This window comes from Lampetra fluviatilis, chromosome 3 (assembly GCF_964198595.1).
Source record: "Lampetra fluviatilis chromosome 3, kcLamFluv1.1, whole genome shotgun sequence".
Lineage (NCBI taxonomy): Eukaryota > Metazoa > Chordata > Hyperoartia > Petromyzontiformes > Petromyzontidae > Lampetra > Lampetra fluviatilis.
This window is the reverse complement of record NC_136277.1, coordinates 18069623-18096216: the sequence shown is the minus strand read 5'-3', so window position 1 is coordinate 18096216 and position 26594 is coordinate 18069623. Positions and strand designations below refer to the sequence as shown.

The 26594-nt window shown below is 42.4% G+C and overlaps 1 protein-coding gene across 2 annotated transcripts in view; it reads left to right on the top strand.

Moving 5' to 3' along the window:
* Positions 1-14269: 14269 nt before the first annotated feature.
* ADPGK (ADP dependent glucokinase) overlaps positions 14270-26594 on the top strand; it is a 35368-nt gene continuing 23043 nt past the window's right edge. Inside the window, exons 1-2 of one of the 2 annotated variants that reach the window (XM_078884358.1) lie at positions 14270-14551; positions 16848-17113. In XM_078884358.1, the coding sequence (XP_078740484.1) occupies positions 16887-17113 (227 nt within the window). In that variant the 5' untranslated portion in view covers positions 14270-14551; positions 16848-16886. The remainder of the gene's footprint in view (positions 14552-16847; positions 17114-26594) is intronic. The other variant, XM_078884369.1, reaches the window with a different exon arrangement.

The following is a 26594-nucleotide window of genomic DNA, read 5'->3' as shown; positions in this document are numbered from 1 at the left end:
GGGCTGGGTGGGGAGGGGCTGGGTGGGGAGGGTGGGGCTGGGTGGGGGGTGGGAGGGATGGGGCTGGGTGGGGAGGGGCTGGTCACCCCGTGGTGCCCTTATAAAACTCAACGTTTAACCTACTCACGCCGGCTTGTGCCCGCCCTCACAGTCGGGCATATTTGCGGAATACACCACGCCGCCATTGACCCTGGCCATTGACCGAGCAACCCAACGTTCCTACCAGCTCCCTCCGCAGGAATTTGTTAAATATGAACGTAGTTATTTCCACTGCCAACGTGTATACCAAAGTGTAATATTGCATCAGGGTTATTCCCTGTTGTTTCAGGCACTGTAATGACGAGCTGTTCATGCCACAGTGTTGGGATTAATACAATATCTTATAGCTGTTCATACCAGCAATGGGCCAGTGCTCATCTCCATTGGTGATCGAGCAATTGGTGTGAATTCCATATTCCCATGGCGAGTCTCTCCGTAGGTCGGTCAATGCTGATGGTGGCCCTAATAGTCAAACTAATTTTATCAACAATGGAGAGATCAGAACTCGCAGTGTTTTCCAATGTGATTTGGTGTAAAATGAATATCCGCTGTGGCAAAAACAAGGGAAATTTGAAAATCATTGTAAATTCATGGCAAATTAAGAATAAGGAATGTGGACACAAAATGACAGCCATATATTCTGTGCGTTTTATTAAGGAAAATATTTCTATTGAATTCAGTTACAGACCTTTGGTGCAATGTATTGTTTTATTTTTCCCAGAAGTGGTTATGCAGTCCATCAAAACACCTGGCCTGGAAAGAAAATTAATCCTCACACCTTCTTGTATTACAGCATTCCATGTACATTACTCTACAAGGTGCAAGGTGAGGATTTGATCGGGCCCGATGCCATTGGCTAAAGTCAAAGCCCAATCTAATTACGTTAAAAAATTATCTCATCCTCGTTTTTCTCACTGATCAGCTAGTGGCAGAATCCAAACCTGATTGGATAACCAGAATTAGATTTTAATTACGATACAGTACCTAATTGTGTAATTACGTGTAAAGCTACACTGTGATTTTTATGTTACTTTTTAAAGCCTATTATTATTGTAAAAAAACATTCTTAGTTGTTTCGTAAACTTGCAGTGCGTAAAACAGCAGTTGTTTAGTGACAACTGCCGATATGTTTGAAAATAATGTTTCAAATTCAACTTCGGAATTTTTCCTTGAACAGCCAAAAGCTATTTTACTTGGCAGTTCCATGCAATAGAAACATAAGAGTTAGTTCATATGAACAAAACTATTTCTGGAGGTGTTAAAAAATAAGTGTATTACATAGCCAGGATTCAAACCTTAGAACTCAAATCTTGATTCCCAGTGGTTCCAGATCAGTGCTCTTTACTTGACCCACCTGAACTCCTTTAGCTTTTGTGATCACGAATAATTTTAGGACACTCTCACTTCCACAACCGCCGACTTGTGTGCCATCAACCACCACTGTAACTTATTAAACTGTCCCTGCATGTGGTAAACATTTATTTTGTGAAAACTAAACTATTCATAATCAACGTTTTTGGGTTTAGATCGCGTTATTTATAAATGTGTCGTAACCCTCCACCACCCAACACGGCCAATCAGTAAAAAAGTGTCACGTTGACAAAAGACAAATAGTTCACTGCTTTAGCCCACCGGTGTGTTGAAGCGTGAAACCACAACACACTGGTGGGCTAAAGCAGTGAACTATTTGTCTTTTGTCAACGTGACACTTTTTTACTGATTGGCCGTGTCGGGTGGTGGAGGGTTACGACACATATATAAATATCGCGATCTAAACCCATAAACGTTGATTAAGAATAATATTGGTCGCGAAAGCCTACGTGTGAAAACTAAACTATATTTTTTATTTTGCTAGATAAGGCCCACTGAGCTCTATAGCTCTTTTTCAGAAGCGACCTGGCCACAAATGATAGCTCAACGAAGTAGCTTATCACGTGGAAATTTATAGCAGCCAAATACTATACACGCTTGTTTCTAAATGTGGAGAGGAGAAAACCGGAGGACCCGGAAAAAATTCCACACGACCACGGGGAGAACATACAAACTCAAAATATACAGGCACCTGGGTTGGGATCGAACCCTGACCTCCTGTATACCAGGCGAGGTAGTTAATAGCTCGCCCCCACGGCACCCCTATTTTTACGGCACTGTCATTTCCACAGCCCCCGACTAGTGTGCCTCTCACCACCGCTATAACTTATTAGAATCCCCCTGCATGTGGCAAAAAAATATTTTGACCTGCTGCTGTTTGAGGGTACAGCTGTCCACCACATGTATTCACTTGCTCATCAACGTGGCAAGTCTGATTCACTCATGGTACCTGTACATGTCCACTTCATATACTGTAGTACTTGAAGAACCTTCATCCAGCAGTAGATTGACCCAGGCTGAAGATGAGTGCCTGAATATTGCCGTGTTGGCCAAGGCTTGCCTCCACAAAGAGGCCATGCATGGTCCCCATCTTCGCTATGTAAATGATACGCCACGTGATATGTTGTGGTCATGCGCCCCTCTTGCTGTCTGTGCCCTCTTCTGTTCCTGCTGTTGCACGGTGACCAATTCACATCTCTGCTAGGGCGGGAGGAGGAATGATGGTATATTAGGATGTTAAATAAAGTTTCTTTTAGGGAAAAACAAAAACATTACGTAAGCATTTCTTAAGGTATCTGCGATGTCTCACAATTGTGTTTGAAAAATAAAATGGCCTAGTGATTGAGCGAGGTGTCGCAATGTCACGCCATGTGCATCTCACCAGATTCTAAGCTCATGGCCAGGGTAATAAGCGGCTAGAACTCTATTACAAAGGGGCTCTGGCTCTGGGAACATGGATCTGGCTCTCTTGCATTGGCACAACCCTTATTTTAAAATAATGAGGACACCAGAATGAAAAATTATCTGAGAACAACCAGGATCTTGTCATGGATTGGCATGATGTGGAATTTAGACATGAGCAGTTCACCACTTTGGGTTTATTGTTCATCCATGAGGCTTGTCGAGTCAGGATGCAGCACTCATCAGTGTAGGGCTTGTTGTTTGCGCTCAAGGCTCCAGTGCCCGACTAAAAGCACTCTCACGATTTATAGAGTTTACAAATCCAATTACATAAATTCACAAACATGTCCACTTCTTTCCACTTTCCACAGAGTTTGATTGCACGTAATGTCAACATTCTTAGTCGTGGTTTTCGTGTAAGTCGGGAGGTGCTGTCATGTAATCGTGCACTGGACTGGCAATCCCGACGCCACCAGTTCGATGGCGAGATGTTAACTACCTTATCTGGTATACAGGAGGTCGTAGGTTCGATCCCGATCCCGACCCTGACGCTGATATATTTGGAGTTTGCATGTTCTCCCCGTGGTCGCGTGCATTTTTCTCAGGGTCCTCCGGTTTATCCTTCCACATTTAGAAAAATGCGTTTAAAGTATTTGGCTGCTATAAATGTCCACATGATGAGCCACTTTGTTGAGCGATCATTTGTTGCCAGGTTACGTCTGAAAAATATCTATATAGCTCAGTGGGCTTTACCTGGTAAAGTAAAACAAAATATAGTTTCGTATAGTTTAGTTAGATTCGACCTCCTGGCGTGGAAATGTGAAACAATGGAACTGTGTCTTAAATCCACCCACTCTGTCAATCCAACAGTATAAATGGGTACACCAGAGTTGATCACCAGGTCACGTGTGGTGGCACCTATTCCAAGACGTCTGCCCAGCATGGAAGAGTAAGCAAAATACCATCTCCAGATCTCTATTCAGCCAAGGCTCTTCCACCAGCAACGGCATTTCAGGGCTGCACCTTGCACTATTAGCAGAGGGCTGCACCGAGAGAGATTTGCCATAAATGCTGCACCTTTAGCAGCTGCGTCTGTCGGCACACAGCCCTGGTGCCACATGCACATCCCCAGGAATCCTGCCGCACCCTGTCGCCCTGGAAACCTCTGCACGCACTGCACTTTGATGCCCACAGACACTACGATAAGCGTCAAGGTGAATCTGCCTTTTAAAAGTGACACCAGCACATGACCAAAATGTGATAAATACCCACGATGAAAATTGAGGCTTTTCAGTGAACACTGTCACGCCTGATATTTCAGACGGCATTCATAATCCCTTTTTTTATATAGAATTTGTTTATGTTAAACGCTGAAATAATAGTGAAACATTAGTTTCTTTTCCATCACTGCCTTTCAAAAGTAAACATTTACTTTAAGTACTTCAAGTGTGGTGGCTTGCAATGTGCATTTCTGAGCATGCCTATAATAACGGTCTTTGATAAACTCGCACGGTACTTGCAGATGTACACGGGGAGGATATATTTTGCAAGAGGTGTTGAGAGCATATTTAACAGCTGACTTGGCAGGTGAAATGCATTACATGAACTTTCTGTAACTTGCTGACCCGCACCAACTGCATATCTGTAAAAAAAGAGCTTTACAGCTCAGATTCTCTCGATACAAATAAAGATTTAGATTCTGGCATTTGGAGTGTTTTTTTTTACCGTTTCACATCCTTTGCACCAATTTTCTGTCTTTAAAAGTTCGCTGACCACGTAAGAGGCAAAGTCATCTGGACGATGCAGGGAGCAGAGCGAGAAGTTTGAAGTTCGGAGGGGAGGTTAGAATACCCATCATTGTGGGGAGTGAAGCCACTGGAGACTCTGTTAACGTGGCCTCTTGACCTCTATGGGAAGCCATCATGACCCCTTCAGAGTCACCACCCAAAGTTTAGTAATAGGGTTTTTCCCTTTCAACTGGTACAAAAACTGACACCTTTATACAAGGCATCATGTTTGCAATAACCACAACACAAGCAGTCAATATGCAAATAAAAAAAACAACTCTGATGATGATAATGATATGCACTGTCCTTGAAGTTGATTGGTCCACACCTGAGATAGCTTTTCTTAGAGCCTAGTCTCCATTGGTGTTGGACCAGATGACGCCAAAAGGCATACCACCCAGAGTCTTTGAAAAATCTGTTATGGATTAAGTGATGAAGATTGGAACTTTAATTATTATCCCTACGTGACAAATGGTTTTGAATACATGCATAAAGCACTACATACTGATGTCTAATGATTACATTTTGCTATTGAGAGTGTGTCTGACCCTCTGCTTATGCTCTCTATAATCCATTTCCACGGTGGTTTTTGTCTTGGGTATGTTCCTTCCTTTGGCTGTAATTTCATCCCCAGTCTCATGTATTATGCCTTCTAGTGATATGTCTGAACAGGCATTATGATATCTATAATTAACATTTGTTAATGATACATCAGTTCATCTTTCTGTCTCTTTATTTATTACTTTTTAGCTCGTGCCCATTGTTCTGATCCATATGTCACAGCAGGAAAGAAGCACTGATTAAAAACTTTCCTTTTTAGGCAGACTGGTATGTTCATTTTCATTAGTACGTTTAGATTTCCAGAGGAACTCCAGCCTACCTCGTCTCACCTCATTATTTTATTTTTTTGATCCCGATGGGAAAAAAGATGTGCACGCCTGTGCAGTTGCATACACATGCATATACACCTGGGCCCTGTATACTGGCGTATCCTGTAGAGAATTACTCTTTACCATTAAAACCTCCTCATGAATATTATGTTATCGTGTGTATTTTAGTTTGGTGGGGTGGTTGGTGGTGCAGTGACTAACGCACTGCGGTATGAAAGCATCAAAGTTTCATTGATTGCCGATCTCGCCCAACATCAGTGGCAAGGAATATCCCCTTCAGGAACCTGCAATGACCAGCGTGGTGAAGTATGATCAAACAAGTTCCATGCCCGACACAGTAAAGGGAGGCCTTCATCCAGCAGTGCATTGACAAAGGGCTGTAAATGATGTACTAACCGTATTGATAGATTCCTGCACCTCAATAGCAGAGAAACAGTCTGCAGGTAATTTACATACATATCATGTCCATATCATCGACCCTAATTTATTGTTATTTCTGCATTTTATTATTAAAATGAATATGAATTCAGCCAAGACGCCACGACCCACATCCCCCACCCACTAGCATTGCCTCTCAGTTCAAGGGCACTCTTGTGCAACGCATCATGCACACTTTATATACGGTAGCTGGCAATAAAAACAAAAACGGCCAAAAGCATTGACAACAAAATCACACCAGAGCTTGTGTGAGTGCTTTGCTTTCCAGCTCGCTAAATACTCGAGAGAAAAGCCACCGATAAGTGTGCCAGTTATCCAGCCAGCATGGCTGTCAGATGGCTAATTTGCTCGACAGCACACCTAGGCAGTTTAACTGGCACAGCTATTTATTGCTTCACAAAATGATTGCTAAAATTTAAGGAATGCAAAATTAGAAATGCAGTACTGATGGCTAGACGAAAGGTTTTTAGTGATTGGTTACCATTGCACTGCCATACACTGCGGATGCCATGTGCTCGGAAGTTAGCCACGTGGGTAAACAGTTTTACTTGGGGAATTTCAATAGCCGTAAAAGCAACCAACAGACGGTTTCAACCAGACAGCGCATGTGGTCACAGCCATGAGTGTTTATTTGAAACGGTAGTTTCTGTGGTAAAATATACTTCATTTTAAGAAAAACACCTAATATTTCAATCTGATTAATGAATATAGTTTAAAGGATGTAAAGGAATGTAACGTTACAAACAGTGCAACATTAATATACAAGGTGTTCAAAACCGTACAGTATTCATAATTCAATGATTATACTGCGGTTTGTTTAAGCTAAACAAAGACAAAGACCCCCATATAACTTTAACAAACTGTTTGGGCAAGTGCTGTTAGCCAGCACCTATGAAAGCCGGCACGGCACACGAGGGGGTGGGTGGCCAACACCACGCCCGGCCGCCTTTGTCTCTCCAGGCTTTCCAGATTTCAACCTGCTGCGTAAACAATGCTCCGCATTGAACCGTTTCAGACAATTACGTGGTAGATGCGGTCATCCATTATATCTATTCAATATGTGAGATGGTGAACAATGTGGCTCTAAATATCAGTTGCAAGTTGTAGACCACATCGTAAATCAGTAATGGATCGGAACATCTGCCGGCGGCATCTCAACATTACACCAAGACACTTCCAAAGCAATCCGCTGGCTCAATGAGCTGGACTTTAATATTGCTAATCGCTTCTTGCTATACGAAAAAAGAAGCGGCTGCCATAGGGGGCATGAGATATTACAGAACTACACTCAGTTGAATGCTCATCAAACATAATTACATTGATTTCAACGTTCACAGAATTTGTTTCAAAGAGTTCCCTGTGTAATGTTGCTTTCATAACGTGGGCTATAGTACATTTAATAAATGGCACGATGCATGTGTAAATTAGTATATCGCCTTTAACTGTGTTGCCTCCACTGAATGTTCTGTCAACGATATCGGTAAACCAGTTCACACCACTGTTATTTATAGATCAGTCTAAAATTACATATTTGTGTTGCTTGTGTTTGTGTAATTTAAGATGTGAAGATCTAAAATGTTGAGTGAAATTACCCGTGATGGGTGACCAAGCTTTCCCGTGTAGCCTTCAGACTATCTTCCATTAGATATCAGGATCTCTGAGTTTGTGGACATTTTAAAACATGTTTTAAAACTTGTTTATACACTTCTGTTTATTCAACTATGAGTTTGCTGCTGTGTCTTGTATAGTGCTTTGAGATCCTTGATGAAAGGCAATATATACATTGAATACATCTGTCAAATAGCTACATAGGTAGAAACATAACTGTAATTTAAACAGTTAATGGTTAAATAAGTCAGCTTAAACTCAGTTTGAACGTCTTCCATAATAGAGGTTTTTTTGGGTTAGATAGCGTAAATATATAAATGTGTCGTTAAACCTGCCACCACCTGACACAGACAACTATTAAGGGTTGTCACGTAAACAGAACGTGGCCAATTCGTCACTAGTACAGCACACCGGTGTGTTGGAGAGCCAAGCCACAACATTTACAATCTGAATACGAAGTTTCGCCAGTAATTACAACTAGCTTCATCAGGCGACAGCTAGATTTGTGGAGAAGTTTAATTGTATAACGACACATTTACATTTTTACGCGATCTAACCCAATAAACCTCTATTATGGATGATATTGGTCGCGAAAGCCTACGTGTTAAACTTTCAACGTATTGTTTGAATGGTGCATTATAACCAAAATGCCTATTTCAGGATGAGAAATTGTAACTGATTTTCACTGGATAAACTTGTGTTTAATGCAGTTTTTTGCCCTAGGTTTTGCAAGATCTGTGTTATAGTTGATGGAGAAATACATTTATCTCCGTTCATAGTTTTTGTATTTGTAGTTTTCCTGTAAACTAGCCTAAACATTTATAATCTGTTTCATTTGCAAATGTCTTAATTATTTTATAAGTGTTTTTCAGTTTCTGCTACAGATGTTTTGTTTGTTACATAATTCAAATGGTTCAACCAGTATGAAGAATTCCCTGATCGTGTGAGATGTGGTATAAAGACATTTCCCTGCATCTTTTCCATGGAATATTGAGCTGGACACTTAAGAGCGCATGGTACCAGTGAACTATTTAGTCAAACATTTTGGAGAAGGCAAATTGTTTTCCTGCAAAGAGTACTTCGTCAAAAATAGGTTTATTAATGTTACAGATTAACCGAAAAACCCTTGACTGAATGCCAACGCATTGCATTAAATATACATTTTTGTGAAATAAAAAAAATATGATTCCCGTCAAAAATGTCAGGAGGGCAGAGTGGACTACCATTTTGCTCCCCCCAGGTGCACCACATGCACTGTGATATCCCTTGCATGCATACATGCTAATATTGTATTGTTACTTCATATGTGAGCCTTCTTTCTATGCTAATCATGGTACACATATCTCAACGGTAGATGTACCTTCACTTTCATATTCTTAACACGACACTTATTCTACAAAAAATGCTTCTGGGTAATAAGCAGACTAAAAAGACCTTTAAACAGTAAGAAATGTGGAAAAAAATAAACAGATAGAAGAATGTTTAATGCAGTATATTTTGCATGTAATAATTTGGATAATGATGGATTATTTCAATAGAACTGTAAACAGTGATACTTTTTTATGTACACAGAATACACACGTGCATACTCTCAGTCATTCTACTTAAGGTGCACGTAACGCTGACACATTTTTAAAGCACCAACTTCATAACAAAAATGTTTTAAGGTATTTTACTAGACTATACAAAAGCAAACAAACTCAGTCCCGAAAGAGTAAACCTGTGAAGATATCAAAAGAGGAAAAAGGCAAATGTTTAACAAATCACTGCCTGAAGAATAACAGTCTTCGTAAATGTGCTTGTGTTGGGCCCTGGGTTGCGTCCTCTGCCATTCCGTGTCTATTCAACCTAAACTGGGTGCAGTCCATATTGACAGGTGGCCAGAGTCACAACAGCTCCCTTTCTGTTGTTTGTCATGGAGACAATCTGCGTCTCTATGCAATTAATGCTGTGGCTTTCTGCATCGTGTCTTAGGCTGCCATGTCCCCAAGAGGCTGGAGATTGGGTACAAACAGAAGCAGCCTGGTCAAAATCAAGACCAGCCTTGACAGGATTCAGGAAGTCGACAAGACCCTTGAAAATTAAGCACCCCTTTGAAAAAAAGAGTTCGGACTAATGATTTGTTAGGAATGCTGTAGATATTTAGTGTTTACATGTTTTCTCAAAGTAGCCCTGCTTAACGTCAGAGCTAGCTGCAGACTGCGAATGGAAGCCACAAATGAGTCTGCCATTGTGGCTTTCACAGTGATTCGTGTAGATTGGTATCATTCCCTGATAAATTAATGTAATTACATCTGCTGAATCTATCAGCAGCGAGTGATGGTCAAATGTGATAGCGTCAATGGCATTGGCTTTGATGACTTCTTAAACCTATTTTTTAAGCCGATCAAATTTAATTAAAAGCAGCCTTTTTTTTACTAACACTTGGGAAACTAAAGTTTTCTAAGAATAGATCTCAATTTCACCACAAATAAGTTGCAGATAATATTTAAATATGGAATTTTGGCGAAAGCCCCAGCATATATTGGGTCATCATCTTCACAATGCACCACGGTTTTCAATATTGATGTCAAAGTGACGAAATGCTTTGCCAATACCGCACACACATTGGGCGACCGTATTGAACCAATGACTGCAAAACTGACTATGTGGCAAGTGCTGCAACATTGAGACTTTAAAAGAAAGTCTAAATAATTTCCTGCTGAAAATGGAATAGTACTCATTTCCCGTTTACAGCCTTAAGCCATTTGTAGAAATTCTTCAATCCTAGGGTGGGACCAAGTCTTTCCATAGGGCAACCGCTGTTAACTTTTATACTAAGTGGTGTTCAGTTTATCAACCCTTGGGAGACAATGCACTATGGGCCACCCCCAACCTGGAATTGAACTTGTGACCTTCCAATTGCAAGCCGTGCATGTTATTGCTACACCAACTGTATCATTGTTCTAATTTATGTTACCGTGTACATTTTATACACATTTATATTTATAAAACTGTGTCATTCAGACCCTTTTGACGGCATTTTCTCCTTTGCTGCTAACATCTTGGATGTTGGTCAGGATATTTTAATGATAAGTCATTTATTATTGCCATACTCTCTTTTATTTTTATTACACGCTGTGTTTGGTCAATACCGTGATCCATGTCGTGAATTGATTTTATATTTTTTTGTTATTATAGTAAAGATTGACTTAATAATACATCTATATTTTTAAGTGTTAGTTATATAGTTCTCAAAAGTTTTCACTACCACTGCTATATATTTAATATACTTTTGTTGTCCATGAACAAAGCACAGCATACAGTGCAGTGTATAGTTACCAACTATTATTTTGTGTGCCTGTGAATGATGAGGCTCCCCACAGTTTTCACCCTGTCAACAGAGCTGTTTGACTGCCAGAGCATGTTGTGTCACGGGGTGGCGATAAGATTGACAACGTTTGTAGCCTTTGACCACAACATAATCTCGGGCATTGCCAGTTGTTTCAGTGCCACAATGGAGACAGATGTTGATTTGATCTCAAACACCAATGTTGATTTGATCTCAAACACCAAAGATACTGCTTGCAAATTTATTGAGCCATTTTGCAATGTGCATTGCAGAGAGGAACCTATCCTTTGAGAGGCCTTCCTTAAAAGCACACACATCCCATACAATAAGGAATATAAACACTACGTGCAGACATCTTATCTCCGTAGGTCTGGAAGTCAATAAATTATAATGCTATATTATATTACTGTAAATATCTCAGTTACAGCTGGGTGAAGGCCTCACCATGTCGTGTTGAGCTTTGTTTGACAAAACGTCTTTATCACGCTGGTCAGTGCAGGTCTATCACACTGGACCGCTTCAAATATCACTCGCCACTCATGTCGGCCACGGCCAGGAACACATCTCATGTCACCAGGTTCATGGCGTAGTGGATCAACCACTGAGCTACAACTCCATTCCGTGGAGCTAAATACATATAACCTCAACTTGAAGTGGGTGTAAATTACATTTCCAGAAAATTGTTTAAAGATTCAAGTGGTCCAAGTTTTCTGAAATAACTTCATTACAACTACCGGGAAGAGTTAGCAATTATTATTTTTAAACTACCAAGGTATTTTACATCATAATGTGGCACACAAAGGTCTGGATTAATATAAGCCAAGTGTGCTTACGCAAATGTCGCTCCACTTACACGTAATGCAGTACAACATACTCTTAGTTCTTTCGGTAAAGTCACGTAGGTAAAAAATAAAATTAATAAAAATAAAACAATAAAAATCACGACGTTTCGGAGGCAACACAAGTCTCCGTCATCAGGTGGGACCGTCACAGCCAGATTTGCTGCATCAAGTGAGGCAAGGATTCAAGATGTAATCCCTTAAATGCAAGTTGAGTGGGGGGAGGAGAGGGGGGGGAGAATGCAAGTTGAGGGGGATTACATCTTGAATCCTTGCCTCACTTGATGCGGCAAATCTGGCTGTGACGTTCCCACCTGATGACGGAGACTTGTGTTGCCTCCGAAACGTCGTGATTTTTATTGTTTTATTTTTATTAATCACTTGATGCAGCAAATCTGGCTGTGACGGTCCCACCTGATGACGGAGACTTGTGTTGCCTCCGAAACGTCGTGATTTTTATTGTTTTATTTTTATTAATTTCATTTTTTACCTACGTGACTTTACCGAAAGAACTAAGAGTATGAATCCTTGCAGTCACGAAAGCTTCAAATCTAGCAGTACAACATATTTATTTGTTTAAAAAAAAAATAATTGACGCTTTGGCCAGCAAGCTTTTCCAGTCAACTGCCAAGGGTGTAACACCATGGCAGATGAGATTCTAAAGAAATGTTTCCACAGCTCTCTGACGCACAAGTGAGTGGAGGGGTCCTCGTGAGCAGGCGCCAAGGCTCGGACATGGGAAGAGACTTTCTTTATGTTTTTGTTCAACACACGGGTGGGCATGGTAAACACAACACGTAAGGGTCTGCATCTAATTGCTATACTGTGATGCCATCGACTGGATACATTAATTTCCTCCAATCGTTGTGCTTGTGGAAAATAAAAAGATTGAATCAATGCCTTTGAAATAATTAAAATAAATTAAAGGTGGACAATGTTCTCCAAATACAATTAATTTAGGCCCCGTATTGTGGAATTTAGGACTCCACATATGTGTATATGTTTTCCAGAGGCAGACTTTGCAGCTGTGAGAGCATTGGTGATGACCCCAATGAGTCCTAATAAAGACGGTTCCACAATTGTCTATCACCACTGCTACTGTTAGTCGGGACACATTTGCTCAAATAATTTTAACGGTGACCGAAGATAAGTAGATGACAATGCACTTCGTCCAAAAAAATTCTGTTGGGTTTTTCATGACGCACAAATGGCCGTGTGCTTTTCCCTAATGTTTTGTTGTTTTAAAGTCCCCCCCCCCAGCCTGCACTATGAGTATGTTTTGATGGAATTTTCTTGTCCTTTACACATTTGACTCTTGTCAAGTCACGCAACATCTGTGCATACCCAGTGTGGACAGAGGCCCACTGGAATATTTCTGTGACAATTGCGGGCAATTCTGTGACAGGGTGGTGCACTGCTCGTTGCAAGATTTTCCAATGGAAATGTTTTGCGTCGTGAAATGTTGAACAATATCGCGATTGGAATGAAAATTGTGGAATTGGCTAAACTTGCCAAGGCAGGAGGACCCATTTGTAAAGCGTCCTGAGAATCAGCGAGGCTTTCCTGGCTAAAAAACACACATTGTCTGCAAATACGTGGGAAATTCGGCTTTAATACATATATATAAATAACCTGCTATATTATAGCAGGTAAAATATCCAGTACAATGTTTAAACACGTTCACAGTGAACAGAATAAGAATAGGACTGCCCCTTTCTGACACTAAAACAGGTGTTAAGATGTTCAAACTCCAAACAGATACCTACTGCAGGGCATCAAGTGACCCTTATGGCGGTACCCCGGGGCACCAAATAACACAAAACTGGCCGAGACAATGAAATATTGTATTTCTGGGACATTATTGTTTCCCAGGGGTGTGTACTGAACTCTGCGACTGGGGTGCCAATCAATCCGACATCGGTGGTGCCACACTCCGCGATGTCGAAACGCCAAAACATGAGCATAAAATCCGTTATCGAAAATTCTACGTTGAACAGTGCATCGTGTACAGCTCGTCGAGATGAGTCGATTGCCGCATCGGCGACCTTCAACAGACTATGGAACCCCGGGTCATAAGGTGCAAGTGGTGCATTAACCACAACATAATTGTGAGCAAACCATGCATCCACGCAAACACGCTCTGACAATGAGAGCATTGTCTCTGAAACTCATTGAGCTGCGCTAGAAAGAGCCTCCTCCTCTTTCTGACCTCGTCTGATCATATGCCAATGCAACGTTCACATCGCTACGGTGCCAGTCCTACGCCTATTGTGCTATGAAATCCGCGCTTCCTGTATGCGCTACGAAATCCAACACAGCCGTGCGTATTCAATACGTTATGTGCACTATGAAATCTACACTGGCGTGCTAACGGATATGCTAGTATAGATAAGCGCCGCTGGCTCGGCACCTTATGCACACTACGAAATCCGCACACGGCCGCGCCATTCAATATGCTAATTCCGCGGATGGGCGGGGCCGCTGGCTCGGCGTCTCCTATGTGAGCTATGAAATCGAAACTCTCCGGATTTTGAATATGGTAGTGGGGATAGGGGGTGGCGGTGGGGTCGTCGTGGTGACCCGGTTGTGCATGAGACGTCACGGCGACGTTGGGGCCCAGGTACAGTGAGCGGCGTCTTCCTCCCCCTGCAGCAGACAGCCGCTTGGAAGCCGCTTGGAAGCCGCTACAATTCGCGACAATTGAAGGCGCCGAGACGCGCGTGCGAGGCACAACCACGGCGCTGAGTTCAGAGACGCAACTCCACGGTGCGAGGCCGGGGGCCCAAGAGGAAGAGCGAGCGGAGCGCGCGACGAGGAGGAGGAGCGGGTGTCGGCAACTTGTGCACTGTGCGTGAGTGTGTGTGTGCACTGTGTGTGTGCGGTGTGTGGTGTGTGTGCAGGTGTGTGCAGTCGTCTGTGAGTGTGTGTGTGTGCACTGTGCGTGAGTGTGTGTGTGCACTGTGCGTGAGTGTGCACTGTGCGTGAGTGTGCAGGTGTGTGAGTGCAGGTGTGTGTGCAGGTGTGTGTGCAGGTGTGTGTGTGCAGGTGTGTGTGTGTAGGTGTGTAGTGTGCGCAGGTGTGTGTGTGCAGGTGTGTGTGTGTGTGCAGGTGTGAGTGTGTGCAGGTGTGTAGTGTGTGCAGGTGTGTAGTGTGTGCAGGTGTGTAGTGTGTGCAGGTGTGTAGTGTGTGCAGGTGTGTAGTGTGTGCAGGTGTGTAGTGTGTGCAGGTGTGTAGTGTGTGCAGGTGTGTAGTGTGTGTGTGTAGGTGTGTGTGTAGTGTGTGTGCACTGTGTGTGTGTGCAGTCGTGTGTGTGTGTGTGCAGTCGTCTGTGTGTGTAGTGTGTGTAGTGTGTGTGTGTAGTGTGTGTAGTGTGTGTGTGTAGTGTGTGCAGTCGTGTGTGTGTGTGTGTGCAGTCGTCTGTGTGTGTAGTGTGTGTAGTGTGTGTGTGTAGTGTGTGTAGTGTGTGTGTGTAGTGTGTGTGTATAATCGTCTGTGTGTAGTATGTGTGTGTGTAATCGTCTGTGTGTGTGTGTAGTGTGTGTGAGTGCAATCGTGTGTACGTGTGTGCAGCACTGTGTATGTGTGCACACTCGTACATGTGTACACGTGTGTGCATCGTGATGTGTGCAATCTGTGTGCACTCTCCTGCATGTGTACACATACGTGCACCATCCTGTGCACACGTGTGTGCGTGTGCACTCGTACTGTGGACATACCCACGTGTGTACTCGTATGTGTACACACGCCTGTGTATTTCGTGCTCCTACATGTGTGCACACGTGCGTTCACTGCAACCTCTTACATGTGTGCATGCGTGTGCACTATTCTCCTTATGTGTGTGTGTCCGTGCGCGTGCTGTCCTACAAACACGTATCCCACTGCATACACATGAATACACCATGGATGCAATCAGGACTGTGGTAATGCATGTGATCACCTTGCACACACGTATCCACTACTATTGTCCACAGATCCACTGTGCATGCGTCCATTGTGGACATGAATCGTTTGCACGTGTGCACATGTGTATGTGTACAATATTCACTAAAGTGTACATGCTGTGTATGTGTCCAGTGTGCGTACGACGTAACACGCACGTCAGCCACGTATCTTGACGTGGCAACATCTCACCATAGTTTCTCAAAGCATTTATTTCCACCGTAGTCATTCTAACCCACATCATTATGCTCACCTTCGGTAACCATTGTACGCACATTCTTGAGTGAGCACTCCCCATGTGCAAGCGTCACGCACGTTTGGCCCCAGGGTCGTAGCGTGGACAGGTCTGCTGTAGTAATGCAGTACATGCAATGCTTAGTCTCCATAATACAGGTTTTTTTGGGTTTGATCGCGTAAATATATAAAAGTGTCGTTAAACCCGCCACCACCCGACACAGCCAATTAGTAAAGTTTGTCACGTAAACAGAACATGACAATTCTGTCTGTAACCAATTTGGTTTTTCGTTTTTTTGTTCGTGTCCATTGTCAGTAACGAATTGACATTCGTTCGTAACGAATTTTCATGTTCTGTTTACGTGACAAACTTTACTAATTGGCTGTGTCGGGTGGTGGGCGGGTTTAACGACACATTTACGCGATCTAACCCAAAAAAAACTGTACTATGGATGATATTGGTTGCGAAAGTCTACGTGTTAAAATGCTCATTCTATTTATCCCCGAAAATATTTGCTTGTTTCCCTACGGTGGCACAGAGTTTTGCACACTACGCTATGTTTTGACTTAAAACTTTCGTGACTGCAGGAATTCATATTCACATCCTTCACAACGCTATCGCCGGAGACCTGAGTTCAATGACTGGCCACAACTAACATTACTGGTTAGTGTTGAAATGTGGTTAAGACCACACCCATGGCTGACATGGCATGGGGAGGTCTTCCTCCAAAGTGGATTGACAATGGGGGCATACACAAAAACGTCCCCATCACATGTAAATTCTTACATTTCCGTGCCATTTGATGAATTTTACCCTTATAATGAATCCTATTTTTTGTGCTGCATGTCTGCCGACATCCTCTTTGCAAGAGAGACATTTCCATGGGTGCTATCCTAGTTGTGGTTTTTCATTCATATGCTCACTCCAGGGCATGTGGCAATATCATTCTGTCTGTGTGGTCACTTGCAGAGAGAGCTGAAGGTGTTGCATTCAAGTCCAACAGCGGCAATGGGGTGGGGGCGAGCTGCGGCGCTGGTGGCTGTACTGGCTACGCTGGTGGCCTATCTGCTGTCTGCTGACCTGCAGCAGCTGTTGGCGCGGGGAGCATGGGGGCTGCTGCCGGTTGGCGTTGAGGACCAGCAGCCGGACGACCATCGCCTGGTGGAGCAAGTGCAGGCTGCCTGGGAGAACATCATCATCCCACCCAAGCACAGGGTGCAGCGGGTGGCTGTCGGGTGAGAGGCAGCGATTTTGAAAGATGTTTCCCGTCGGTCGTTGGGTTTTGTCCGTAATGTGCACTGATGTGGGTGTCTTTGTTCAAATGCATCTGGTGGTGGTGTTGTCGTCTAAAAGACACTTGAGGAGGGTAAGGGGGAAACCACCTCAACTGTCCTTTCCCGAGTTGTGGCTCAAGAAACCTACGATGGAACGTGTACTCTGTGGTGAAGAGGAGAGCATGGGATCGCATGGGCTACAGGGCGTTGAGCCAAATAATTGTCCGAAGGCAGAGCACTTAACATGATGAAGGAATATATATTAATATCACTTGTATGTGTTGATAAGTGGTGTATGGTTAGTGCACAGTGCATTCTTGGCAAATCCAGTTTTAAGTACCTGGCCATGCACAAAACCAGTGACAACTGGTGTCTGAATCTCGTTTGAGCCTCCTCGCAGTCAACAGGAGTATTGGATATGGTGTGTCAATATTGTGAACAGGGTTTGGCAAGGCGTGGTTCCAACAATTACACTTTCTTACATGTCTTGCCAACCTTAAACATAGCCTGGAGACTCCATGCTTAAGTGAGTACTGGGGAAGCACTCATTTTATTTGTGGAAATTCTACATTCCTATGGTGGGGATCACTCGATAGGATGACCACTGAGGACTTTGACAACAGTTGCATTCATTTGAGCAATTCCAGATGTGTGATGAAGGCCTGAGTTTAACCCCAACTGTATTTTCCTAATAATACTCGTCCCTTTAACTTGTAAAGGGATTTTAATTTGAATGTACATGCAGCATTATGAGTGTAGTGCATGCATATTGTGCCAATGGCTGCTAACAGCACTCAACAAGAAACACGGAATCTTTGGCCCTGCATGGTGCCATGTTTGTATATTTATATGTACAGTGTGGTTATGTCCATGTTTTTTTTATTTTGTGTTGCATGCTTACGCTGTACATATGTATTTGTATGTGGTCCTATGTTTTTGTGGATACATTTTACATGTATTTATCCACATGCATTAGTACATGCAAGTATGCTTGTGCAAGTGTATATGTATCTTGGGAGCGTCAGTGTAAACGTTCTGCGCTAGGAAACCGGTAACCCGAGTTCGATTCCTGCGTCACCACCTGTGACGATTATCTGAACCGGTCCTGGGCCTCCCATAGGTAGACTCAGCCTGAAATGAGAACTTGGTGCGGTGTGTAAACATCGTCACTAGAGAGACAAAAGCGGTCGGGCGTGGTGCTGGCCACCCACCCGCTCATGTGCTGTGCCGGTCTTCATAGGTGCTCGCTAACAGCACTTGCCCCAAAGAGTGTTAAGGCTATACGGAGGATCTTTGTATCCTGGGAATCCGAGGAGTGGTAGTTATCACACTGTACTAAGGTCCTGGTAATGTGGGTTATATCGGTGGCTATGCTACACACCAGTCAGGGACAGTGGCTGTAGCACCCTTGCCCAATGTTGACCCAGCTTAAGATGAGTGCCTCGTGTGATATTTCAACATGATCTCAGGGGGAGATCGATGAGATAGACTTTGTGCTGATGTTTTCCTTGCCACCATTAAGAGGTGATTACTAACAGCACTTTTTCCATCAGTTTCTGAGACTAAATAGTATGTCTGTGTCTCGATGAGAGAGCCTTAAGTGAGTAACTGGTGTGTTGTTTTCACAGCAACACTTTTGGAAACACGTGCACACCACCGCCTCATGTGCCATACCTGCCATAAGAGGTGTTCGCTTTCAGTCTGAGGTTTAGTGGAGGATTTTTGGCAGTGTGGTGCAGTGGTTTGTGTACTGCTGAACTGAGAGGTTCCTGTCCTTGCACATGAGTGGCAAGTGTGGTCTGAAGGTCTCTTGGGGCTCTCCAGGTTTGCTCAGCCTTAATGAGTACCTCGTGTGGTTTGTAATCATCAGCAATTGGGAGACAACGTAATCATGTTCTTTATTTACTCTTGGAAAGCCTCAAAGGCTTGTTTGGCAGTGCTGCATGGTGCTGGTCATATAACCCCATGTCTCAGCTTGTAGAGTAGTGGAGGTAAAAATAGTCTTTCCCTGATTTAATTAAGAATGCGACTAATATTATAATGTAATTATTTATCCAAGGAAACCACACTCGGTCATTGGAATCTTTTTCAGGAGGGTCCAGCATTGGGTTTTTATTTTAAGATGTTTTCGGCCAGTTAATGAGTGTTTATACGTGTGGGAGGACATCGGGAACACCTGAAGAATACCCACACATGCAAGGGGGCAACACGCTTATCTCAGTACATATGGAAGCAGATGCCGATGAGTCCACTTGCTGTCCTGCCTTCTGGCAAACCAAGATATATGGTGCCTCGACACCCACGGGAAGGGAGTTTCACAACATTTGTGCGATCCACCAACCCTCGCCCTCCACAAGTGCTGGTATACCGGCATGAGCCACGGTTGCCTGACTGAATTTGCCAAAAATCAACTTATCACATCCCCTTTTGACCTATGTGGAGCAGTTAAGCAAGCACCTTCAGAATTCATACTGGTAGGAACCTCCTGGTTACACCAGCCCACGGGATTATTGTGTCCGTCCGTCGTGCAGGGAGGGGCTGGGTGGGGAGGGTGGGGAGGGGCTGGATGGGGAGGGGCTGGGTGGGGAGGGTGGGAGGGGTTGAGCTGGGTGGGGAGGGGCTGGTCACCCCGTGGTGCCTGTATAAAACTCAACGTTTAACCTACTCACGCCGGCTTGTGCCCGCCCTCACAGTCGGGCATATTTGCGGAATACACCACGCCGCCGTTGACCCTGACCATTGACCGAGCAACCCAACGTTCCTACCAGTTCCCTTCGCAGGAATGTGTTATTGAACCAAACTGCTGAACTAATGACTGATGAGTTGTGTAGAATGTTGCTTGTTTTCTTCACAATAACGCAAATGATTATTTCGTGTTATGTATTCAGAATCAGAATCAATATATATATTGTACTGGAGGAATCCGACGAGCTTTAAAGCTCTTTTTCACAGATGTCCAGTTGATAATTTTGCATCGAACTAAAACCCATATCTTACAGAGAGGGTCCTTGCCAAGAAATCCTGACTGCTGATAAGACATTGTATGTGAAATCCAATCCAGAAGTTGCTTGTACTAAACCAGTAGGTTGTGTCAAGATGCCTTGACATTTTATATTGAAAAACTGATTTATGAAAGAGACACCTCTTTCATGGTCGTCTCCCGATTGTCTGGTTTGTCACAGAGCTTGACATGTGTTTGCATGTAGATATGTTGAAGTTCTTTCGCACCGTACGTAGCCAACCGTGCTAATAGGAGGTGTGAGAGAAGGACAATAAGCCAAACACCAAAAGCAGTTCTAAATAAATTAGTTTTCAAAACATTTAAAAGTGGATAACTCCAGTGGCTTCCTAATATAAGAAGGAAGAGCGTTCCAGATGGCTGCAGAAGCACATCTGAAAGCATAAGATGCAGTGACCCTCTGTTCGATAACTAGCCAAACGCTGTTGTGAGGATGACCAAAGTTCGCTTGATGATTTATCATCCTGGACGAGATTAGCAAGGTATTTTGGTTAATTTGTGGCAAGCACTTTACGTTTAATGAATGCGACCTCAATAATGAATTATTTCGGCAACCAGAAGTCAATGCAGGATGGCCATGGTCGGATCTTGTAGTAAACATGACTCGCATCTACCACAACTTGGAGGAGAAACATTCGCCTAAATCTTGCGGTTCAGATGGTCTCCTGTTACAACTTTTTAATACCTCCTCATGTATTGTGACTGTATTAGTTGGAACAACATTCATGGTATTCAATTGTGGGGGCTGTGCCTGAATGTACATATTGATAATTTTGTTCGATAAAATATATTAACTACTTGGAAAACGTCAGTGCAACTTCTTTAAGCTTAGTTTGTACCTTGGCCAGTATATTGATACGTGTATCAGATCACTCATATAATAATTCCTGTCTTTTTTATCAGTAGATATATGTAATTGATTCATGAATCAAGTAACCCTGCCCCCCAGTCAATCGAGGCAGTTCCATTCACCATAATGTGACCCTGAATCTGGACTATTCACTGAAATGCGTCGAGGCCAAATTGTTAGATAACCATTGCTTTCGCAGCAACAGACTGTAGAAACCATCTACTCTAGTGGTCCTGCTGTTGTAGAGCATCCACCCACAGCTGCTATCCCCATGTTTGAAAATCCCTGGCACACGTGAATAAATCACAAGATGTGTTGTGTTCATCACTACTGAACGAATAGCTGAGAGCAGAATGTGATGCTTTGAATATGGCAACTTATCTCTTGTTTTTTTTTACAGCACATTTTCAGTGTCGCCTTAACCGTGCATTAAAATAACCTTAAACATTTAGGCGATGCTTGGAAAATTGGAATTGGAATTTTCCAAGAAATCGTCGCCCCGGGATGTATTTATGGCAGGTGCAGTGAGTTATTGTCTGTTTTTTTCCAATGTGTTCTGAGATATCAATCATTTCAAGAAGGTTGATGGAGCCTGTTACATTTTTTTTCTCATATGTCACTTTCCACATAATTTTTCAACAGCCTCTTTAGGTGCCATCCATAAACTTTTGTAATGATTTATGGTCTAAAAACCCTTATGAACGCAAAGTTGTCAAATGTATTTCAACCCTGCCTTGTTCGTACCATGCGTGGTTAACGTTGCTCAGGTGTTCCATTAGATTTGTGTAAGGATCATAATTCTCACGTGTCTTTTTTTTGTCTTAAAAATTTATTTATATTCAGAATTCCATGATATTAATCCTAACTTATATCCCCAATCTTTACCCATACATTATCGCCATCTGAACCCTTTACACCTAATCCTAATTCTAGCACACACCCATATCACTTTAAAAGATATATCATATTCTCAAATGTAACATTAACACCTACTGTTCCTACTAAATTGTTCTTGGACCATAATCCCATACTTTTCTCTTTAATGCCGGTCTTACTTAACCCCTAATATCAACCTCGGATGAAAACTTTATCCTATATTTACAGACCAAATCAAGGGTGTGTAATGATTTACCCTGCTGGGATTCAATGCATTGTTACGATTCAGGGTCTTATTTAAATTGAAAAATCAAAGGGTTTTTAAAATCACATTTTTACTGTCTGTTTGTTGTTTTTTGTCTTGTTTACAAAGTGTTTATTTCATTGACCTTAATTTAGAATTACTATTATCATTTTCGTTTAATTGTATACATCTTAATTAATTGATGCTCACTCGCTTGATTCCCAGACTGTATCGTGAAAGAGAGAATGCATTTTAGTAGATGAATCGATGCAATTTATTTTTGGATACCGAATATGCAATAGGACTTCCCCAGATGTCCATTTCAGTAGAGTTTGCATGAGTGATTGGGTTCATTAGGTCACTGCCTCATGCACATAGAGGAGGTCACTGCCCTCTGGCCCTGCCTTCCACCATGGGTGGTCTTGCCCCTGAGCAAAACCTTCTGTTGTCGGGGCCCATTTGCTGAGGGAGAGCCCCCATCAATACTTAGCCTTGGCTAAGAGACGATGGGTGACCAAAGAACTTGAAACAATAATAGTTTTCCATCATTTAAATATCCCCTTCATCAAATGCAACAAAACTTACCATATTGCTTACACACATCTGAACGGAAACTGGTAATAATGTGTATGAGGTTGAAATTAGACGTGAAGAAGATTTCTATCTTGATATTGAAAATTCTACAGTGAAAGTGCCTCACGCAGCCAGACGTGTGTGTGGTTGAGTGTTCTTGATGCCTTTCCATGTCTTATACATCCCAAACGTAATGTCTTAAACACGGCGTGTGTCATAACCCTGAAAGACAGGAAATCGCCGCGTATAAATGCATTTACCAAAGAGAGGTCACACAAGAGGCGTTCCACTCCATCGCATATGGGTGCGCATCATCGGCAGCGGAATATCTGTTCAGATAGTTTCTACATCCGGTTCCCTTGTGGTAGTTTAAATGCACATGCCAATTTGGCTGATGCAATTACTCAGGGCCTGCAGCCAACCAACTGACTAAAACATTTTTAAATGTTCAGCACTGAGCATACATCGATGGCCAGGCGTTAATGCTCCCCAACAACAGTCTTGTTTCATTCTGACCTTAATAGATTCTCAATAGCATTTTCCCCAACGTATGAAAAAAAGGTGCTGTTTTATTCAAGTATTTGACAACTGCAACATTTGTGGAGAATTTTCATTTTGGTTTATAATACACCACATCCATCTTTTGCTCCCGTCTGTATTCAAAGCGATCAGAATCGACGGTGAATGAAATTCACCCCAAACTTACCAATACACATTTATATAAGCTATTACTCCATACCCCTTGTGCCACACAGGGACGGCTGCCTCTGGAAGTCCCCTTGGCTAGATGGCAGCAGGACATTGGCATTCTTGAGATAAGTTGTGATGCAAGATGCTTTAATATTCTTAGCCCATTTAGTGACCTTATCCTGTCTTGTTGGTATGGTCGAAATGTGTACTGCATCCATTGGCTCCACTGTCGTACAGACCATATCGCCTCATATCTCACACAGCTCAAGTTTGAAACTCCCAACTTTTCTCCAGTATAACTTGGGTTGACTCACTTTTATACACGTGCTGACAACAATCTTTAGTTGTATCTGTTATTGGTTTTGTTGCATTACAAGTCTTTAAAAAAATATTTTGTGTTTATTTTCATCTCATGAAACAAGTGACTTTCCATTTGTGACTGTATAGCTAGTAGTGTGTGCACAAGCCTGTATCAGAAAATTACTCCAGAAAATTACGTTCCAGAACAATGCATTTAGAGCATTTGGCTGCAGTAAATTTCGACATCATAAGCCACTTCGTAGCACTATCATTTGTGGCCAGATAACTTCTGAAAAACAGGTATATAGCTCAATGGGCCTTACTTGGTAAAAAAAAAAGTATTACTTCAATAGACCCCTATCCACGGTAGATGCACACCATGTCGTTCATCACTTGTCAATCAAACCAGAGTCTTGGAGATGGAATAAGCCAAATTAAATGAAAAAAAAACACATTGATTTGTATGGGTTTCTTTTGTGCAGTCATGGTGTCCAGGCTGAGACTATTTAAGAACCAAGTTTAAACACTGTTGTCTGTCCAAATTTCATCCCAGGATCTCTCAGCAGTGCAAGATCAGTACTCTAACCTGTAAGCAACCTGGCCACCTCAGGCTGAAGGTCTTTGTGTAATCATGGTCAATCCTTCAAACATTCATACAACAAATGAGTGGGCTCGAGGCTGCAGAAATCATGAAGATTTCTCTGCTGCCTTCAATCAAGCTGAGCAAATAGGGATCCCCAGCAATCCAACTGATAGTTATGATTATACAATTATCGGTTTGACATTTGGTGAGTTTATAGGTCAGTCTAGCTTTGCGAAGTAGCCCATAGGACATTTCATGCGTAGGAACGTGAAGCAACATGTTAAATGCTAACATCTGTAAAAATGAATGCTTTGCCATTCACTCTATCTGAAACTTTCCATGCGGTGCATTCTTTCGCAGTGATGTCGTGCGATCGCTTTTGAGTCGTGCATTTTAACCACATAATGGAAAGAGCTTGTAACCGTGCAACCGAAGGAAGCTATCTGAATAAAGATATTCCATATAGTTGACAATGCATCACATCACAATTATTTTCATTTGCTTTGGAGGACTGTATGTAATGTATGCTATGTTACGTAGTAAGCAATCGTCAGTACTTTGTCAATTCAATCCTGAAATAAAGCCACCCCCCCCCACCTCGTATCAGTCACGAAGTTGCCATACCATACTTCACCATGCTGATTATTGTCGGCTGGTGAAGTAGGGGAAGCCCAGAACTAGTTCGTATACCACTCACCACCAATGTTAACCACGGCCATGTAATTGAACTCGGTCGCTGTATTTATTCATCGCTCAGTCAACGAGCCACTGAACCACTCCTTTCCCCATGAACTTTCGTCAATCTGATTTACACACGAGTGAGTCATTTATTGTCCCACTGCCCTGGGGATTAACACACATTTGGATACCTCTTTTTTAATTTAATGATTCAAGTTATATTTTATTACATGCCAGTGTCAGGTGTGGCCTATACATTATTAAGATGATTGATTGCTGGCTAATGGGTTCGCGTTCAATGTCGTGAAAATGTCTGAAGTCTCGTGCTCGTTGTTGGCCTCTTCCTGCCATTTAAATTAATTCTACGTTTTTTTTGCTGTTTCGCACAGTGCAAGACGCATATTGGTTATCGCATCGCGTGCTTTCAGATACACTTCTGCTGTTGTCTTGAACGCTCTTTCTAATATTAGGAAGCCACTGGAGCTAAGCACTTTTAAATTTAGATTAAAATTTCATTTTCTTAGCAGTGCTTTTTGTGTTTAATTATCCTTCCCCCATACCTCCGATTAGCACGGTTGGCTACATACAGTGCGAACTAAGTTTTAAATACATATGTTTACTTACCAATGTGGCTGTACAGTTTTCCAGGTATGGTGGTGCACTCCTGTGATGTCGGACGCTTTGGAAGCGAGGTGTTGGTGGATCATCCAGATCTGTGAAACTTGCAAACATGCTGCGCTGTGAGGTGGCTAGGACATGGTAGTTCAACAAGTGGATTGAATCCATCTTTATCGAGCTTTTAGTGTTAGCTCTTTGTACGCGCGGATGTTCTCCACTCATGCTGGTTTCCTTCGACGTACACAGCACTTATTAATGGAACTGATCAAACATCCCCATGCAGGACCTTCATGCGAAACAGTTGAGGCCCTAGAAAGCTTTTTGGGATGAACAAATGTCATTGTTGTGCCTGTAAATGTCATGATAACTCAATATATTCTTGACGTATTATCTTGCTGAACTACCATCCAAGCGCATAGTGGTAATAATAAACACTGTGTAACAAAAACATATTTAAAAAATTGTTCCTAGGTACTCTGTGTTATTTTCCAATTGTTTATGCCTCAAAAGTACAGAAAGTGGATATTATTCCCCACAAACTTTGCTTTTGTGACCAGGACACAAAAGCAAAGTTAATAATCCACTCCATTAATAACGCTGTGTAACAAATTTATGTTTTGTTGCTGGGGAGTAAGCGTTATTTCCTAATTGTTTATGCCTCAAACGTAGATAAAATGGCTATTATTCCCCACAAACTTTGCTTTTGTGACTAGGACAGTGCTATTTCGAAATGTACCTATTTAAAATGAGAAAACGTGTGCATTTGTGTTATTCCTTCACGTAAAGTCCTGGCCACGAAAGCAAAGTTTGTGGGGGAATAATAGCCATTTTCTATACTTTTGGAGGCATAAGCATTTAGAAAATAACACTTACTACCCAGGAACAAAAATCGTATTACATAGTGAAGTATACATTCTAAGTGGACAAGGAGCATTGATGAGACAAATAGAATAAATATTGTGATAGTGCAGTAACCTTCCCATGTGGCATCAATTACATTTGGAATCTCAG